At 39.5% G+C, this 21,283-nt stretch overlaps 1 protein-coding gene across 1 annotated transcript; it reads right to left on the bottom strand.

The window, feature by feature from the left end:
- Window positions 1-6,338: 6,338 nt before the first annotated feature.
- Window positions 6,339-20,560, bottom strand: LOC102228562 (ubiquitin-conjugating enzyme E2 R2-like). Its single transcript, XM_005806391.2, has 5 exons — window positions 20,116-20,560; window positions 10,630-10,716; window positions 9,989-10,086; window positions 8,957-9,091; window positions 6,339-8,862 (listed from the first exon to the last, which is right to left on the bottom strand). The coding sequence occupies exons 1-5, from the start codon at window positions 20,296-20,298 to the stop codon at window positions 8,640-8,642; spliced, it is 726 nt and encodes a 241-aa protein (XP_005806448.1). The 5' UTR covers window positions 20,299-20,560; the 3' UTR covers window positions 6,339-8,639.
- Window positions 20,561-21,283: the final 723 nt, after the last annotated feature.

Here is a 21,283-nt window from a genome sequence, read left to right as displayed (position 1 = left end):
TGTTTCTGCCTGATACGATCAACTTGTGGAAAAATCTATTTATTATATGGATTACTGAAGAACATCTGAACCAACTGCTGTTTGTCCTGAAGAGAGAGGCCAGAAATCGACCTGCTACAGTTTTAGAACAGGAACCGGAGTTAAAGGGGCAGTGCCGTGTATTTTCCAGGCACATGGTGCCATTTTATAGCACAATCAAGTAACTGTGTTACCAGCTGTTATTAAAAGGCTGCACATACGTATATAACATGACTTAAGAGAAATTTGACTTTACAATTCAATGACTTGGAATTGGCCTCCATCTCTTTAAGAGGCACCTACTCTTTCTGACACTCCGCCTTCAGCAGGTCATCACAACACTCACACATCACTTCATTGAGCCTTTAACCACCACTTTTAGGAGTGTTGGCCTGAGAAGTAGTTCCTATAATGAGCTCAGCAGATGCAAAGTTCCCTCAGGCGTTTGCTAATTGCTGCTGCTAGTCTGAAGGAGCTGAGTGGGGGAAAGGTGTGTGGGAGAACAGCTCTGTGAGCAGTAGAAAGGCAAAGGTTGTCATTGAAGGATTTCTCAAGAATCAAAACAGTACACCAGTACACCACATAGGCTTTTGTTGAGGGAATAGCATTATAACATTATATAAAGCTTTAAAAAAAAAAAAAAAAGGTAATTTTTACAGAAATTTTAAAAATGGGTGTTTGAATTGTTCAGTCTAAAATCAAAATCATATAACAGGGGAGGTAGACATACACTAGACATGGACTGGGGCATGTTATTACTTAGAATGTAATAGAATTTTAACAACAATTTTACATGTTTTATTAAATTCTTTAAAAGAGCGGTGAACAGAAGATCTCTTTGTAGAACTGTGGAATTAAACAGTTTTAAAATAATGAGATCGATACAGAACCTTCAGTGGATCTTCAGAGAAAAGGTTAATGCGTCTGTTCTTCTCCCATTAACGCAGGCCGCTCCCTACAACTCTGTCTGTCACACAGCAGGAGGAACACATGAGCTACTAGAGAGACCAACGTGAAAAAGTGCGCTTCCTCTCCGACCTGAATCGATGCAGGCAGAGACCGAGACAATGACACGTTTAAAAAGGAGGAAGGAAAATCATTTGGAGGATAAAAGTCAGAATGTGCATCGCTGTGAATCGTTACTCCTGCTGATGTCTCATCGGGTTCCTGGACAGACGGGGAAGAAGTGGTCAGGACCTGGATTCAGAACGGAGGCTGAACAAAAAGCCTTGCAAGAAATCCTGTGAATGTTCAAGTTTACTGTAGTACTACATGTTCACACAGCCTATCAGACGTTTACACAGGTTTAAAAAGACAACCTCATTTATATCAGTTTTTGACATTTAGTAAGACTAAACCTCTCTAGTTTAAGGTCTGTTAGAATTACATACATTTTGTGTTTGCTAAATGTCTTAGAGAATTTTTTTTAAAATTCTGTTATACAGTTACTTAAATTTCCTCTATTTTGGTAAAACTATCTTTTAAACAGAATGAGTCGGCCCGATCTTCCTGACAAAACTACTTTAACTGACATCCGTGTGTCACAGTTGCGGTAGCGTTCTCCACCTTTTCCCTCTAAATACAACATGGGTCACTTTAGCCTAATGCTTCTTTTTTGTCGTTTCATCAGACCTCAGGACATGCCTGTAAAAATAAATCCCCTTTTGTGCAGTTCCAAACCGTCTCTAACTCTTTGTGCTGTTTTTGAAGTGATGGCTTCCTCCTCACTGAGTGGCCTTTCAGTCCATGCCTGCACAGGACTCACTGACACTCATCTTTATCAAGACAGCTTTTGCTGTCACTCATTATGATCAAATAAGGACAACAGAAGTGAAACACATACTTTTGTTTACTCCCATCCCCTTATTGCTGCCATCCATCTTTCTCCCTGCCAGCCGACCCGTTCCCACCTTTATCACAGCTTCTGTTGCCTTGGAGACATCTCATAGCTTGACATATGGATTAACCCCCCCTTCTATCTCAATTCACTTCTCTTCATCTCTCCAGTCTGTTGCAGGTCCCTCGTTCTCCCTGGAGCTCACCGACGGCTCGGACTCAGCTGCCTTCTAGCCACTGACGGTCCGGAGATTTCCTGCCAATCTGCCAGCGAACACAGGACATAGTAACACATGTGACTCATGGTCACAGTGTGAAAGTGCCAAAATAAATTGATATATGTATATATAAAAAAACATTGTGCAGTATGAATAAAAATCACAAAGGAGGGAGGGAGGGACGCAGTTTGGCAAATGCCAGGACTGTTTGAGAGTCTTGCTTTCTCTGCTTCACTGAACTGGCATTTGGAATGGACACATGCAGGGCAAAGGTCAAAACTGTTGCAACAGGAAGCAAATTTGATGGACTCCACAGAAATAAGGTACATTCCTGCGACGGGGAGACGAGAGGAGTAAGTTAGAAGAGTGGAAGGAAAATACAATAATAGCCCAAGAAAGGACAGCACACTGCTGTGAGCACTTATGATCTGCCTGAAGCCCTAAAATATGGATTACTGGTGTGTGTTATTGCCAGATACAACCTCCTTTTTCTTATAGCATTTCACAGATTAATGGGTTTCATTTTCAGGTGGTAAATTACAGGCCAATACGACAGGCAGAAAAAGGAGTAACCGGAGCCTGTATCTTAGTTTCAGAAGTGATACAAGGGCACATTCTGTAAGATAAGTTTGCTTTCACTCTGGCACATCATGCAGCATTGAGAAGGTTCTTCATAAAGCTCTGCTTGCTCTCTATCCTCCAGCGGAGAGCAGAGCCTCCAGCTAAAGCAGGTTGGTGGATTAATCAGAGGCGTGAGCTAAGAAAACAAGAGAAAGAAAACCAAGTGTTACTTTCTAGAAGATCAAACTATATCACCATATTCATACTCAAGTTGCTTCTGACTCATGCGTGTGGATTTTTTTTCTCACCCTGTGCAGAGATGAGGGACAGAGTGCTGGGTGTAACCAGGCACAACCTTTTGCTGCCCCCTAGAGGCCTTTAACTGAAACAAAGGAGACGATAACGCTCAAGGAAAAACTAAACCAAAAAAACAAACAAAAAAGAAAGGTAAAGAAATCCGGCCCAACATCAATATGACAGCCAACTTAAGGATGATGACCTTTAAACTTTGTCTCGTCAATAACTGTTTGGAGAGGCAACAAAATGGCTGGATGTGGGATCGTTGCAACAGCAGAGATCACACTGCGTTACAAAAAGATTTAACTGGTTGAGTTAAAGAAGCAAACTGGAAAACTGTTAGTAGAAACTAATTTCTCTTAGCTAATAAAGACGATTTGGTCTGTGCTGTTTGTGTAGTTCATCCCAGAGGACATTTCTGTCTTACCTCAACCTTTCACTTCTGTATTTATAATACAAAGAAAAAATAAAAATAAAAACACCCGGTGACAAAAATATTTACAGCACTCAAAATTTAAATGGAACAAGAAGGTACATCTGACAATTCTCACAATTCCCTGACAGTCAAAAAAACAATAAAAACAATGCAAGGCTCAGTTAACCAGAAACACTCTTTCGTAACCACAAGTAGTAATGTCTGCAGACGTCTCAACATCTACTCATACTTTTTCTTATTTCAAATTCCAAAATACTTTATTAATCCCAAAGGAAAATTAAATATAGAAACACATTTAGAAAACTGTCAAGCCTTCTCTGTTGGCCACATGTGCTGGCATTAACAATGAAGATGTGCGACAAGCCTAGAAATAAATAGAAAAGAAATCAAAAGTTGGATTGTCTAAAATGTTTCAGTGGGAGATTAAGCTGCTGCAGTTAAATGTGCACCATAAAGTATTTACACAAATATCCTTAAGTGGGGATGGAAGCTATGTGCTTGGCACTACAAATGTACCCATTATGTGTTTTGCTGAGAACTACGACTAAAAACCTGGTAAATGTCTGCATGTACCTCAGCATGCTGAAGAAAACAATCTGTTGATACTATAGAGCTATGCTGATGATCTGAAAAACATCAAATTCTAATTTTACTGTTCAAAAAGGTTGCTCTGTGAGAAGCAAATTGGATCCTTTTACCTAAGTGTTACTTTTAGTAGCCATTATTTTGTGTTTATACTAACAGTTTTTTCAGACTTTAATAATATGGATCAAGATTAAAAAGTGTCATCGCTCCTTCACAGCGTAAAGGTTATATGATCACTGCATACATAGGCACTGTTGCTAATTCAGTTTATTTATAAACAGAATTAAATTGATACAATTATAATTATTGTTTTTCAATCTGAGCGTTTGGGTGAAAAAGACTTTTAAAACTTTCAATGAAAATACAAGTTTAACCACTAGTTGGCAGCAAAGCTTCTGGCACGGTCTAGACTAGACATGACGCACTTTCTTGCAAATAAAATTTATCAACACAATATGTGTGAACCATCACAAACATTTCAGTCCTCCTTCATAAAATGTGTCCTTCAAAGTAAAGCAAGGAGCTAGAATGATAAAAATGACATTTATACAACTCTTACAGCAACTTTTCCAACAGAAACCTCTTGGACAGATTTGTGTGAGTTTTCTTGAGGGACTCTGAGCCTTAAAGCTTCACAAATCTTACCTTTGCTTTCTCAGAGAGTAAAACTTCCTAAAGTGGGGAAAAAAGTGGGGAAAGAACAACAACAACAAAAAAAACCATCTAAAATCAGAGACGTTGCTTCGCATGTTCCCTCTCGTCACTCAAAACACAGAAAGCATCAGAAAATCCTTTTAAAGTCTCCACCACCCTGTAGCAGGGTGACTGCTGGTACAAGACTCTTCATGCACTTTCAGCACCAATACAGTTCTGCTGAGAAGTTTACACACGGTCCCCATGGCGATAAACACAGTCTATGTGATGCTTCAATTATTTGAGCTGATCCTTTTGCCAATTCATACAACAAATAACTTTAATACAGTTTTGAAGCACCGGGTGCACAGGTTTGAATTTGAGCTCAAATCCACACAGAGACAAAAGTATACATACAAACTCAAACACGTATCGACACACCATGTGAAACGTTAGGACACCCGTTAAATATTCTGCCCTTTATTAAGTCAAGGCAAGTTTATTTGTGTAGTTTATTTATTTACGTTCAGCAACAAGTAAATGTAAACTTTTGACTCTACGCCTCCAGCAGGGAATAGTTTCTCAATAGCCAAAGGTCCAGACCGTTTGTATGGAGCACAGCGCAGAACAAGGGGCTGGTTTTCATCAGGCTAGCAGTCAGCCAACACATTTCCTATTTGTTTGAGCTCTGGGTTTTCCAAAAGCCATAATGTTTGACTTAATCCATTCCAAAGCCAATTTTGTTGTGTGGGAGGAGGGCATGATTATTGTTCTAATGGATAATGGTGAGTGGATCTTTTAATCACCTAAATGTTGATGTAAGGTGAATTTGGAGGCAGGTCTATGTTAGAATCAAGTCTATTGACACAGGTTTTATGTACAAGAAAAGGATTTGACTTTGTTTCACACACTCACAGCCTACAGACCTTAAATATAAACGTAAAATTTAGATGGAATCAAATAAAAGCTTAAAAAAACAACATGGAGATAATGGAGATTTTTTTCCCTTTGTTTAAAAGCTGCAGTAAGTAACTTTTCTAAAAAAGACTTTTTACAAGTTTGTATGGTATGAAACAGATAATTTTAAAAAAGCACTTTTTTTTTTATCCACATTGTAAGGAATTCATGATTTTCTTTGTTTTATAACCAGAAAAAACATAACTTTGCAAGGACATCTATAGGACTGGAGCTTGACAAATTAATTCAGTAGGAGCGAGGGTAAAATGGCTCCCTGAACGGTTCCAGACCTTTTGTAAGCGTTGCGGTTGGGGGATCCTTGAATATCCCAAGCCATTGATTTTCATCTCAGACTGCCAGGTTTGGTCAAGTAGTTGAAGCCTGAACACAACAAGTCGCTTAAAGAGCATTACGACTCCCAACACAGATAAAAACTAAATCAGTAATGTCTGAAGCATGCCGACATTTAGCTTGTGGACAGAACATTAAAAAAGTTGAAATGAACTTCAGCAAATCATGCCAAAAACAGCAGTCAGAGATTAGCAACATTGATTAAAGTCGTTTGTTGTATGGCAAAAGGAGAGGGAATTATAAATGTAAACTTCTGACACAAATTGAAAATCCAAAAAGAGGAAAGAAAGATCCAATTCTTACATGTCAGAGATTACTCAGGGTTTCACGCATTCATCCCCTTCAGCACCTGCAAAGGAGCACAGGAAATGAAAAGATTGTTTAAAAAAAAAAAACTACAAAAAACAAAATATGAACTGTATTGAAAATAAATAAAATCACCAATATCTAATAAAGAGCTTTATTTCAGAATTTAAATAGATTTACAAACCATAAGAAAAGAAAATATAAACAAGAAAACCAAACATCAAATGATCGTCAAACTATCCACAAGTGCATATCAAGGTAGAGATTGTAAACAGTCCTTTGAAGCCAAAAAGTAAGTACTCCTCCCATCCCCACCTCGTCAGGTTCACTCAATTGGAATACAATTTGTTGGTGGTCGTTTTTCCTGAGGTTCTTAGTTAGTTTTTTTTTTTTTTAATCAATCAAATGCTGGGTTTCCCCTCATTGGTGTTTCAACCAATCAGAGATCATAAAACTCAGGGGGTGAGTGGGAAGGAAAGATGACTAGAAGAAAAAAGAAAAAACAGTAGTCTTACAAACAACAAATAAATTCCATTCTCCAAAAACGTAATATAGGGTTGGAGACCATTAAAGGTCATAAAATGGGAATCGGTTAGTGATCCAGTATTAATAACTCATTGTGGAGAGAAAGGTTCTTAAAATATTGTGTGCTTTGTCCGTTTGGATTGATACAACATTTTGGTTGATTCTGCTTCAACATTTTACTTCTCCACACTTCCATGAACAAACTTGAGTACGGTAAAACAAAAGAAAAAAAGATCAAGTCAATAATCAAAATACTTATGAAATCTTTGCAACTCATATCAAAGTCTGAGGAGACAAAAAAAAAAGTAAAACTAAAACAGAAGTGAACCCTCAGGCCATTCACAATGTGACAGTTTCAGATAAAAATCAATTTCAAGGACCTTTTTACCTTGCACACATTCCCAACCATTAAATCATACCTAAAACCACAAACACCTATCAGCATGCTAGTGAAGAACCAGTGTCCTGCTCATGCTCAGATAAAGACCCATCCTGAACTTCCTTTTCACATTTTTCAGCACATCTTTGAAACGATCTGCGGCTATTCATACAACGGAAACAGTTACAGTAAAGTTCAGCTTTTCACTGGAAATACTGCTGGTTGTTAGTGGTGTACAATCTCCAGTCCTCTGCTGGCACAAAGGAGGCTGAAAACTAACCAATAAGTCTAGAAATTCAACCGACTTTCATTCATTTTTCTGCCCGATCTCAGCTGAGACGACTGGGTTCATTGATTCAGGTGAGTCAAGATGGCTGCAGCCCAGTCCAGCAGTTCAGGGGTAAGAAAGGAACAACAATCCTGCTTGTGCACACAGTCGCCAGTAGGAGGCAAGCTCTGCGAAAGATTGCAATGCAACTCCTCTGCTGTGGACGTCTGTGCTACTCTGAGTGGGAATGACGAACCAACACTGAACATAAAGACGGATCCAGCTGCAAGCGCCACTTAAAAAAAAAAACAAACAAAAAAAAAAAAACCCTCAGATCCTTTCCGACTGGAGTTTGGTCTAACTGCTGCAAGGCTCTGCTTTACTGCCACATTGAAAGCACTGCATGCAACACCAACTCAAGCTCTGACTGCATAGATTTGTTTTCATTTTTAAAACAGCACACTGGTAGCATGATCTACATTTGACTCGTGAGTTCAGCTTACACCCCGGATAAATCTAACAGGTGCCTCTATAAATAAGCAGCGAGGTTATCCGACAGAAGTTTGAACCCTTAAGTCAGAGCTTGAATATCACTCTTCTGGTCGAGGCTTGCTCGGACTGGTCACCTAGATCTAGGATAAAGGAAGGCACAAGGAAGTGTGAGTAGCTTGCTGAAATGGATAACTTCCCCGTTCGGAGCAGCCCAAGCCCCGCGGCTTTAAAAGTCAAAGGTGAAAGCGTGTCTGGGCTTTGAACCTCGTGCTAAATGGAGGTCGCGCATAATATGGCTCAAGCAGAACAGTTTGCCTTAATTAGCTTCCTTTGTAGACACGTTCCTGTCTTACAGTGATCTGATCTGTTGCAAAAGAGAGAAACTTGACATCTGTGGAGGAAATAAGTCTCAGGGCTTTAAGAGACTTTTCTGGACATTTTAACAGCTAACAGTGCAGAAGTATTCCTTTACATTTGTCCTGCTGTTTGTGTGTATCATGTGTAACCTCTACTCAGATAACATAATGAAAATGAAAAAGAACATGGAAGAATCCAAAATAACTCTGCTGCTGTGTCGTCAATGACCCAGGCTTTAGTGTGCATTCTGTGATTGCACGCAGCAGACGCTGGACAAGCAGCCTCGTGCCAAGTGTGTCCATTAGCAGGAGGAAGGGGGTTAAAGTTCGGTCCTTGACACGAGAGGGAGGCTTGAGTGTGTGTGGGTACGATCGAGACGTGGTCAGGGGAAGGGGTGGGTGATGTCACGAGGAGGCGTGGTCAGGAGTCCTCTGTGCCAGAGTCATCCTCGTCATAGCAACAGTCCTCATTGTCTTCCTCCTCATCTTCGTCCAGCTCCTCGTCGTCATAGTAGTCGTCGTATAAGAGGTTGGAGCCGTCGTCTGTGGGTGGGACTTGAGTGCGGACGCAGTATTCGTCCAAGGTGGTGGGAACTTTGACGCCGTCCCGCTCCGCGTCCGCTTTGGTCGACAGCACCTGTTTCCTTTGAAATGGGGGGGGAGGAACAAAAGCTTTGAGCCGGCACTGTGCAGCAAGATTTGGTTTGAATGACGCTGCGTGTTCTCCCCTCCCGATACCTTATAATCTCGATATATTCTCTGTCTTTCCCCTTGCTGTCCCTCCATTTGCGGTACATCACAGAGGCGTCCACGTTGGCTGGGGAGAATGTGTTGGGTTCGTTCAGCAGAGAGATGACGCTGAGCAGGATGGTCCTGGGGAACAGGCAGAGGAGGAGGATTAACATGCAGAAAAGTAATGCAGAATGAGTAGAAAACTGAGACGAAGAGGACAGAGAGGTAAAACAAGACAAAAAAAACGCATAACAGGACTAAACAAATAAACAGCAACAAAGAACAAGCAGGAAATTTTAGCTCATACAGCCTCTCGTTAGAGATGGTAATCGGTCATCAGCAGCCTGTACAGCACAGAGCCAGAAATATGTAAAACACTATTTTTCTGCAAGGTAGTTAGAAATTATGTCTGAACTAAGTGGAAAAAATACAACAGCTAAAGATTGTTAAAACCTCAAAATAATTCAACCATAAATCATCTAAAATATTGGAGCATATTTATGCAGTTTTGGATGAATTTGGCTTTTAATCTGCAACAGATTGATTAGAAGGGGACTAAAATTTTAATTGATAGTGTTACCTTCTATAAATATCTCTTTAGCCAACTGTAAGTCAGATGATGTGACATGTTTATTTTAAAAGAACCCCGACTTCTCCGGGCACTACAGTCAACCAGTCTCACTCCACCAATGAATTTGTATTCAACAATTCCTCACAAGTATATTAAAGTAAAAACATGCAGGTAAGATTTTATTTTTGCCTTTCTGTAGCCATAGAAGCTGCCACCAGCACAAAATCTCATCTTATTTAGAAGAGATCAGCATCAGGTCCTTCATTTTAAACCAACTAAAGTGTTTTGTTTTAATCATCATTCATGAGTAACTTATTCTTTTGATATATAACCTGTTAGTCATGTAACAGGAAAGTTAACCATTTATTTTTGCCAAATAGGCAGTTTTAGGTTTAAATATTTAACTAACAAAAATATGTTCTGTTGAAAGAAATTTGATGAGTTTATTTCTTGCATCTGAGGATTACCTGACATTCTGCGTGGGGTTCCACCTCTCTGAAGGGAGTTCTCCACTCTGAGGATCGTCCACCGGTGGATGTAGGATAGAAATGCACACGTCTCCATTCTGCAAAGAAAGCAGCACACAGCTTGCTTACACAAATAATTTAACTATTCAGAGAATGCAATTGAAGAAAATATTTTTTTCTTAGCTTGTTTATTTCTAAAGACCTTGAGCTAATTTCTCTGTAGAGACGCAGCCTTACAGTGGTGATTCTCTTGACTTATTGTGCAATATGAGGGGCTGCAGCCTTAGAGCACAGGGAGTGTAGACATGAGTCAATACATTTGAAGCATTGAAAACCAATCTGTGATAATGCATAGAATATCAGTCAGCAAATAGAGCATCTTTTTATTTCTGTCAGAAACAATTTAGGCTGTGTTTTCAAGTTTTTGTCGCCATTCCCAGTTATGCTATGCTATCCTGTTTAACATGAAACCCTTCTGCCAATCCCCAACGTGGCTTTTCAGTGCTGCAGAAATACAGAATTTCAATCAGATTTAAGAAGAACACTGACTTCACTATTACCGAGTAATAAAGAAGATAAAGAGCATAATTCGAAGTGGAGTTCACAAACTGTAAAAACAAAATTAATTTAATATTCATTACCTCATAGATGTTGGGATGCCACATTTTGGTGAGGAAGCGAAAGGCAGGTGGAGAGTATGGATAATCAATAGGAAACTTGATCCGAGCCTGAGGACGAGAGAAGAAACATAGGTGATGTAACAGGAAGTTCAGTTATCCTTCTTTGCCGACATCAAGTAAATCACAAGTACTTCCAGAATCCAGACAGAAGAATTTTGGGAAACGTTTCCAACCAGCTGAGGTGGGCTGAACTGTACAAAATATTGAACTGCAGTCTGCATAAAAAAAATAATTTAAAAAAAGTGTCCAATATCTCCATCAAAATGAACTGATTTGAGGCTATATTTGGTGGATTGCTCTAAAGCATCTGCAATCTGCATGATGATATATTTGGCCATTTGGGTAGAGCCTACCATCCTAAAGTTCACGAAGAGCGCTTAGGACATTGTAACTAAGGTGAAAATCCAGAGCAATATTTAGCTTTAATTGCAGGTTTGATTGGAATAATTTTTTCTTCATTAAAAAGAAACCACTTTCTTAAAATTGCTGCTTACATCAGGATTTTGATTTTATTTGCCTTAATCCTTCAAAAATGTACAAAGACAGCCATATACAGTAAGTGCACATTTAGAAACACTTATCCAGCAGTCAGAAAAAAAGGATTCAATCTGTTTTCTTGTCAAACTACAAAAACTAGAGTCAACAAAAGGCTGCTGAAATACTCTTGAATATGTTGCCAGTCACCTCCAACAGCAATTTAGAGAAAAAACAAAAAAAGTAACTGTGGAGTCACTGTAAGCCACTCCAAGGTGGCTGCACACGGAGGAGCTAACGACGGTAATGGAATACGGTGTGGAGGAAGGGAGAGATGGAGGCTCGCACAGCATGTGGAGCTCAGGGAAACAGCGGTGACTGGGAGGAGAGGAGCTTGGTCCACATAAAGACGGCTCAAAACAATCCACTACTCGCATTCATGTTCTGCTATTATATGTCCCAACAGTGAAGCACTGCCACATGAACAAGTAATGTGGAGAACCAGTGTGCAGAGAGCCCCCCTCACCCTTTCCTCTACACAAACAGTGTCAGGAGAGACGGGCACAGCAGGGGATCATCCACCAATTGGACCGATTACACGTATGCACAGAACGCAGCAGGAACCGTTCTGCTGATACCCATGTCAGATTCAAACACACAGTTGCCTACATTTGTTGATTTAGCATGGTCAGATGGCGTGTGTGTCTGTGTGTGTGTGTTGGGGGGTGAAAACAAGTGAATAGAGGGGGTTGGGTTATATTTATATATAATAAGGTTTTAGCCTTCTTTGACTGTGTTGCATAACTTAAGCCAAATTAAGGCAAAAATCTAATTCAGCAGCTCTACAAGTGTGACTAAAACTCTGTGTGTATGCGTGTCCTTATCCAGGCAGTGTACAGTAAAATATAAACATTTGGCATATATTACATAAAGGGGATCAACAATCAGGAGAAATAATCTGCTCTTCCTCATGAAACAGCAGTAGAGAGAAAATGCTGACATGATCACAAATAGGGAAAACATTAAATCCCTGGCTCTGACTGGTCTTGGCAGAAAGCTGGCCGACAGGCAGAAGCCAGGGTTCAAGGCAACACTGAACACATTAGAGGCTGGCAGCAATGCAGCAAAGAGGGGAGAGCCTGCAGGGGAGGCGGACAAAAACTGTACAGCATCAGGGACTGTTGCTGGATGGTGGTCTTCAAAAACAAAAACAGTCCAAGAATTAATAGTTTGTCTAGACACTAGCAAACACACATAAAAAAGTAATCAAATTTAACCACCTAACTTTCTGTTCTAAATGTTTTAATACAAAAAGCTGAGGTGAATTTATATTCAACGTTTTACATATTTGCCTTTCTTTTTGGTCAACAAATCAAGCCCCAATTTCCTCAGACATTAGGAAAAGAAACAGCCACGTGCATTAAATGCCAGAAGCCCTACACAACTGTCTACTGAAGGGCAAAGTGAGTTTTTCTGTATTTATTTGTGCATCAGTGAGTAAACTTATTTTTGTAGATATCTGTTCATAGAAGGGCCAATATCTCACTCTTTTGGCTTCTTTCTGGAAATGCCTGTGCACATTTACACAGTGCGTCTTGTGAAAAAGGCCTCATTCATCACAACCCCGCCAGACTAAACGCAAGCAAACACTGTAAAGTGGAGAAATGCAGTGGTGCAAAAATGATTCCTTTAAGTACTAGAGTTTTCTCTAGTTTGTGTTTTTTTTCTTTCCTCCTTCCTACAAAATATAAGTTTCTATCATTTTAGGTTTTAATAACCCTCATGCCCAGCAGACACTAAGACTGATTGAGATGGTATAAAGAAGCTAAGAGTGCAACAGGCAGCCTACTTGGCTCATTTGTTTTACACAACACTATGGAATTTGTATTTGCTTCCTCGGTACTTGGCAAACAGGATAGGAAACAAAAAAATAATAAAAAATACAGTTTTAGATATAAAACAAGGGCTTCTGCATGTTTGTCGAACATGAATAATCTGCATACATATTTTCCTTAATAGGCAACCAATACTTTCATTGAGAAATCCCCTTCAATGAGCCTTCAAAAGAATAAAACCAACATGAACTTGTTCAGAAACTTAACCCTATCTGTTGGACTGAGCCACATGCCTTGAATCTTTAACCCTAAGACCATGTTTCTGGTCCATCACTGTTCCTGCTTTACTCTACCTTAGATGGATAAAGACCACTACAGACAAGGAACCAGTCATTACAATTCAACCTTCACCACACTGCTTAAGTCACGTTTGTCCACTCTTGCTTCTTGCTTAATACGGCAACCCACTAACAGGTGCTATTATGAACTACTAAAGGTTTACCCCACCTTTCATCCAATGACTGCTGAAGATAGAAAGGATATAGACAATATCTTGATAATGAGTATTATTAACTTTTGATCTCTATGGTAATAATGTCACTACCTGATCAATATATATGGCCACATATTGATCAGTTGTTTAGCGTTCTATTCCCTTTATGCTGCAAGGTGTGCAGCTGGAATGGTCAAACAAAGATTGTAAAATCAATAGACAGAGAGGCAGAACCAATGAACCTGCAGGCAAGAATCACAGCTAGACACACAAACAGCGTACAGTGAGGAGGCACGAAGGAAGACAAATGTTTAGAAAGATACATGTACCCAGACATACACACATGCACACAAAGCCCCAACCCCAAAACTAAATGTAAATATTGTTTTTATTCCAAAATTTGTCAACTTACTTAAAGTTTTAAAAATTTTACAATTGCTAAACTGTGAACTGTGAAATAGTAAAATTCTTATGTTGGACAAAAAGAAATCCAAACATAATGCTAATAATTATTCTTTTGTTATGCAACTTTTTTATACAAGTTGCATTAAAAAAACACCTTAATTGTTGACCTACTTAAGAAAGAGTGCATCCAGGATTCAACCACTTATGCATCTCAGGGTTAAAAATCAGAGCAGCATACATGAGAGAAGCCAATTTGCTGACAAACATTCAAAAACAAGATTCAGAAAAGATTTTTTCTACTAATGCTACTAGGAATCCAGAATGTGAGCTTAGTTGGATCATTCTATGAAAATCTTTCCTGGACTGTGACCTAAAAAACTGCCTCGAGTACAAAACAAGAATGAGACAGAGAACACACCCACCCTCTGAAAAATGGCAGCAAGGAAGAGTAAAGCAGGTCAATGAAGAGACCCTGAGAGGAACAACTCATTCTGTTCTCCTGCACCTCTTCAAGGTCTCTACAGACCTTAACCACACACACACACTGCTTATGGTCATCCCCAATGACAGAGGAAAACGGACCTTGAGGAGAGAGAAGAGCTAATGTCAAGCACACATGTTCCAGAGTATACAGTATAGCTAATCAAACAGGCTTCCAACTCGTTATCTAAATTCTAAAAACAAAGAAGTAAAAAAAAATTAAGTTGAACTGACGGTCAGAAGGGTTTTTATGACATTGAACTGCACAAACAGCCATTTTTCAGAGATACGATTATCACACAGCTAGCCTAAACAGGAAAGAAACAAAAACACTGCCAGTGCTTCGGGGGACAATTATAACTAGCTGGGGCCTCACACTCACCCCTGCCTGCACCAAGCTCTGCTTTCTAATGGTAGGGGGCTGCACTGTGAGGAAGGGATCTGTCTGCTCTTGAGTGAGCCGTTTCAGTATTCCTTCCTTTTTCCTCGGCCCTGCTCTTGTTTTGCCGTAACACAGCCAGAGGGGGAAACATGACTCTGGAAACTCTGCCCAGCAGATCCTCGTGCAGCTGGGCAGGGTCGTCTTGCCTGTACCCGTCCCTTGACTGCTGCTGAAGAAGAAAGCAAGCTAAGACGAAACAAAGACAACTGTTTGACAGGAAAGGGTGGCTGTTGGGTAATTATTAGAGCTTGCCATTATCAGCCAAACCAAATACTCTTCTCTTATGTTGTTAACACGTGTATATGATGTAAAAAAAGTAATACATCATTGTGATAAAAGATTTTCCATATACAGTGCGAGATATTGAAACCTCACAATGCTCGGAAAAGAACACGCACTTTTCTTAACTTCACTCTACAATAGACCCGGGCCTCTCAGCCATGTCCTGGACGGCTGATCAATAAGAGAAACTGAAAATAAACATACAAAAACTGTAAAATTTATTACTAATCTAAATACACTGCTTTGTTTCGGGAAAAAAAAAAAAAAACTTTTGTGGAGGAGACTGCTCTCATTTCCTTTTTTTGGTAGCCACAATAGCTCCTCAGGTGCTATGTTATGTTTTGTCATGACACATGCACCTCATGACGCATGTACCATCTGACACACGTGGTACATGGTACACGTAGTGCGCTAGCAGTGGCGCTACTAGGCAATGGCGCCTAGTAGCGCCATTGCTTTAGCGCTACTAGGCGCTAAAGCAATGGCGGAAAAGTTCTAGTTGACATTTTCTGTACTTAGCCATTTGTGTGTGTATAATGTTCGTCCATAAAATAGGGGCTTCAAGAAAGACTTGGGACACTTTATTTTTTCATTTGAATCGTGTTATTTGATGACAGGGAGCAAAAGATGGAGAGGCAGAAAAAAATGTTTTCGGGAGCACGAAACAACAAATGGAAGAGTGAAGAGAATGAAGATGTAGAGATTTTCAAAGTGGTTTAAAAACAAGAGTCAAGTTATGCCAGTGTATGAAGAGGAGGCGAGGAAATATTCAGGTCAGCTGAAATTACTTCTAGTAAAGTGAATATATTTACAATATAACAGATGAGAAGGAAAAAAGAAACCTGTTTGTGGTTATTTTGTTGTTCAGACAGTAGCTAATCATGTGTTTAACTAGATGGTTAATCATGAAACAGACAATGAACTTGGCAGTGACACACTTGAGTTTAAATATCTTTACACCACAGTAATGTTGAGATTTATCTGATAAGTCTGATCAGACAAGTATCCAGTAACTGTTATCCAACAAGTATATCATTTAAAACTAAATTTTAATAGTTTTTCATGTGGTTTGACTTTTTTTAAACATACTTAACACAAACTTAGTCATTCAGCTGTGATGATGGAGAAGGAAAGAGAGACAGACAAGGCAAGGCAACAGGTTTGTCTAATATTAGCTGGAAGTGTGAGAACAGCCACTTAATCCCAGGTGATTCATCAGTTCAGTAGCATTGTTTGTCATTTGATTAAAACTATTAAAGTGCAGAATAAAAACTTGAACCAGTTAGCAGACATCTCTACTGGAAACAGTGTTGCACAATTTACTTCAATTGATGCTATTCTTGACAAATGAGATTGTTACATGTTGTGCAAATGCAATGTCAAGTTTTTCCAATTATTTTTTTTTTTAAGGTTTTGTTGGCTCTAGTGGCCTTTATTTGAAAGTAGTTTGACAAGAAACAGGGTAATCAAAGAGGGGGAAGACATGCGGCAAATGTCGCCAGGCCGGGAATCGAACCTACGACCACCGCTACAAGGACTAAGGCCTCAACGTGGGTCATGCTTTGCCCCTGCGCCACCACAGCACCCCGGGTTTTCCAATATTGTGCAGCCCTTGTGAGAATGATTTGTTGCTTTCAGAGATACACAAATCAGTGGGCAAGAGATCAGAATTAGTCATTTTTTTTCTTGATCAGTATGCCAAATATTTATCCAGTTTAAAGCCATAGCAGTTTTTCCACTCAACAGAACTATTCTTATTTTTACCTGAAGAGTGTATTGTTATCTGACAAGAAACATTTCCATTTAAGAACCTTGAAACATTCAAATCAATCACCACCTGGGGTAGCATGCTTGTACTACAAGAGTAGCCAAGTCAGCCGGTGTGCCCTGTACATGTCCCAGGATCACTGCCAGCTATGAAACAAAATGGTCCTCTGCCTGTAATCAGACACTCAGAGCAAGGGGTGGATGATTGGGGATACCTCATGTGACAAGGCAGAAGACGAACAGAAACCTGAGATGTGTCTGCTGCGCACAGCGAACGTTTAGAGGAGCACCTGAAACCTGCAGGCCAACGGCCAGTTTATAATCCTAATGCCCCAGTCACCGTGCACACAGCCCAGTTACTTAATCAGGATTGAATGATATTATAATATGTCTCAATCCACTGTGTGGCCTACAGTGACGGTGCGGTTGAAAGCAACACCCACTGAGAAAAAAGACAAACGCTGACTCAGCCAGGTTTCATTAGTATCTGCCCCTTTTCAGTTGAGCAAGGTAACCCGGCCAAAAACATTTTTTCTCCTCCTGCCTGTTAGAGTAGGGCAAACTGGTTGGATGGAAACCCAGACAAGAACAATGAGTCATAACCATGCAGTGGATTTCACAGTCGGGATGTGCATTCCTGTCCCGACAAAGGAATCCTGTAGCACCCACACCGACACACAGAAACACCGTCCCCAGAGGCACAGGGGCCCTCTGCTTGTGTTCACAGGCTCCACAAAAAAAACAGAGGCGGACTGAGCGTACTTCTCAAGTACTGGAATTACTCAATCCCAAACAGCTGAAGGGGTGTTTTCACAAAAACAGATCCATCAGACTAAGTTGGACACTGCAAACACAGCCATTACAGCAGTAGTTTAAATTTAAATCTTCTGCTGATTCACTCATGTAATAATGTTTTCAAACTTGGGCTGTTTCACCAGATTAATAAAGGGCCATCATGTTTTATTTAGCATCAGTGCTAAGTTTCAGCCAGAAACAGAATATGATCATCTTTTTGCTGTTGAATCTATAGTTGATGATCATGTTATTTATTAAGTTTGAGATGAATTGACAGAAAGCTGTTTGTTATGGCAACACCTTTTACAAAGTAGGTGTGTAGCTTTCAGTGGGATTTAAAGTGAGTCAGCTATTGTAATTAGCTTCAACTGTTGGGTTACAGAGTACATAAACAGGGTGTCAACTTTGAATACTCAGACATATAGAGTATCTTTCAAGAAACATATTTGATAAGGTGATCACTATCGAAAACATAAGCAGAGGAAGAACATCTGTTAAAGGTCTTTACTCTCGAAGGAGGAAGTATGTCAGCTAACAAAGTTATTTGTCACACAGAAGGGGAAAATCTGAACGGATCATGTATGCATAAAACTGGGACCATTTGGCAGGAAGTGAATCTGAATCAGAAAATGAGCAGCCTATCCTTCTCAAGGCTTCAGTTAAAATGAACACAAAGAAAGTGATTGAATCAGTTAGTGAGCTGACAAGTTTATCTACTGGGTACAGAATAAAGAACAGTAGAGGACAGATAACGCAATCAGATGACAAAAACAAGTATGATTAGGTCTGATTGCACATGAAAACAATCCAGATGGACTTGCAAGGTTACAGTTTTAAAGGATGAGCCAAAGCAAGACATTGGTGATGTTTTGAGAGAGATTCATTTTCACCAGACCAAATATAAACTCTTACAAAGAGAAAATTCTTTAAAAGTGGATGTGTTGACAATGCATTGATATTTTTGTTTAAGTCACTTGGTTTGCCCAGTTTTACCCTAAGAGGTATGTTCAATAAACCATGAACATTTCTTCAAACAGGTGAAAATACTGTATTACAATGAACTTATTAGTAAAACTAAACTGAGTAATAGCTGTGTTATGATGGAAGACCTTCAGAGATTTAGGTCTTTTAAATGATTTTCAGAAACAACCCAGTAGTTCATGTTTTCAGGTAAATACATAAAAGACATGAACCGATTAATTGGCAAGCGATCAGCTTTAGCTGATAATCAGCAGGTCAGGGGCTAAATTATACATATATAGTTTTATATTCACTAAAAGAACTGCCTCTATGTTTGGTCTATAAATCCATAACCAACAAAGTCTACTTGGATGGACTTTCAGTTTGGTAAATGATTAGAGTTTGATTAAAAAAAAAAAGAAGAAGTTGGGTTGGTGGATTGAGAAATACTACCTGTAGTTCACGGTTATCAATTTTAGTTCCTGGGAAAAAAAAAAAAAAAAAAAAAAATAGAAATGGGTCAAAATAACCCTTCCAAGAAAACCAGAAAATGATACCAGTAAGGACAAAAACCAGTGCATCACTCACAACAAACCACAGTTTTAGCCTCTGCAAAACTGAGTGTACACGTTTTAAAAATCTGTAACTTCATTAATATATATTCTCTTTAATATTCAAATAAAATAATCTGTTTTGTGATAAAACTATTGGAAATGTTTGCCGGCATACCTAATGTAAATGTCTGGATGGTTTGCTTTGACGATGAATACTGATTTTGTTCCTGCATATGTGTAATTTGTGGCATTGATTTTCATTTACAAACTGCAAATGCTGACTATGAAAAAATGAGATGCATTTTAAGCTCTTTGACATACTAAAATTTGAAATAGATCTTTGCTGAACTTATTGCTGTGTAGTTAAAGCCATTTTGAGGAATAGGGAACAGTTAAATGTACATTGATGCTAAAGTAATCCTGATTACATCAGATTGGTGTGCTAAAACTGATTAGGTTATAATATTGCCAGGTAAACTATCTACATTTCAAAGTAAAGCAACCAGGGTTGTGCTGAGCACAAAGGAGATGATTGAATTAGTTAGGAGCGTCCCATTGAGGCGGGTGTACATCACAGCCTTTTGTTCCACAGTAAAGGTATCAATCATATCCCGACTGTAACTGTAAGGGTCCATAAATATGAATTTTCTGAGAAAAATTAGCCACAAGAAGGAACTTCTTTAGAAGTAAGCACTCACCATCAGACCTGAAGACATCTGACTGAGCAGAGTTGGTTTAAAGTTGAACAAAGAGCTGTGTTGTATCACAGCAACGATGAAACAGGAAACAACTACTAATTAAACAATGAGTTCACAGTAATAACTTTAACATGCTTATGTTGGGAACTGGTACATAAATGGTGAAGCCAACAAGAGTGCTGCCCCTTATGTGGGAAAGGTAGGAAAATTAAAATTCGCCGAAGAACAATAGATGTGAAGCTAGCTAACGCTAGCCACTCACCTTAAAATAACCACCCTCGTAGTGCGTGTTTGGGGGTCCGAATATCGCCACTTCCCAGTTGTACATGTCCGACTCGTCCACCAAAGTTATCTTGAATCCCTCCACCGGTTCATCCTGGAGGCTCTTCATCTCCAGCATCAGTGCTTTTTGTGAACTGGCTACATGGTGCCCATGCTGAGCCATATTCCACAGCGAATAATATTAATATATTTCGGCAACCCACTGCCAACTATGCCTGCGAAGGACAAAGCTAGGTCGGTGGGAAACAACGGCTACCAACGGAACAACGAAGCCCCCCGAGCGTGTTAGTGAACGTTGGTTTCCGTTGGTTGTTCGGGGAAAGAAAGGGGAAATAAAAAAAAAAAACAGGCTCTAAAAAACCGCGACGAGTGGGCTTTATTTGGCCACAGCTGGAGCGCCTTCTTCCTCTCTTGTTGTGAAGGTTCCCGGGGAGCTCAGCACATTCTAAATAAACCTGCTCCAATCAAGTCAGACACTATGTTTGCCTCATTTCCGGTTACGACTTTTCAAAATAAAGCGTAAACATCTGATTCACTGTAGTCATCCAAGTTCTGCCCCGCCTCACCCGGAACTTAAGCTGGAGATAGGCCCCAGCACCTCCCGACCCGACTAGGAACAGGGGTGCAAGAAAATGGATGGATGGATCCAAGCTCTGAAGCAACAAAGCAGGTCTAGACCGTCATGCTATGACCTCTGTTGTCAGTTTAATAATGTATTATATTTGAGTAATTTTTATAAATGTATTAACTTTACACCAAATGTGCTGGAACGCACTGGTTTTCACCATGGATTTAACCATTTTCTTGCAAAATCACGAACACTGACCATAACTGTGGCGAGTGATGTGTCCTTTACATGTTGTGGGTTATTATGTAATAAGTTCTGGTTTTTTGATATGAAATATTTTGGTGACAAAAAAAAAGGAAGCAAAAAACAATTGTAAGGCCAACATTTTTTCAGAACACAAATTGACAATTTGGTAAAAGTTTAATTTAGAAAGTTTGTGCAACTATGTATCACACTTATTTTAAAGAGGAAAAAAAACACCAGCAGTAACCCCAATTGATGGCAACTTTGGAGTAACACCTGGGGAGAGACAGGGTTCAGATAAAGTCAAAAGACCAAAAAAAAAAAAGTCATTTGGTAT

The sequence above is a fragment of the Xiphophorus maculatus genome, chromosome 9 (genome assembly GCF_002775205.1).
Source record: "Xiphophorus maculatus strain JP 163 A chromosome 9, X_maculatus-5.0-male, whole genome shotgun sequence".
Taxonomy (NCBI): Eukaryota; Metazoa; Chordata; class Actinopteri; order Cyprinodontiformes; family Poeciliidae; genus Xiphophorus; species Xiphophorus maculatus.
This window is presented reverse-complemented; position numbering and strand designations above follow the sequence as displayed.

What these genes read in the sequence shown, in the direction of transcription:
- LOC102228562 (XM_005806391.2), bottom strand. Translation starts at nt 20,298, where the DNA reads ATGGCTCAGCATGGGCACCATGTAGCCAGTTCACAAAAAGCACTGATG. An exon ending in GGCATCCCAACATCTATGAG is followed by an intron (nt 10,087 to 10,629) that starts GTAATGAATATT and finishes CTTTCTTTGCAG; the next exon opens with AATGGAGACGTGTGCATTTC. An exon ending in GAATATATCGAGATTATAAG is followed by an intron (nt 8,863 to 8,956) that starts GTATCGGGAGGG and finishes CCCATTTCAAAG; the next exon opens with GAAACAGGTGCTGTCGACCA.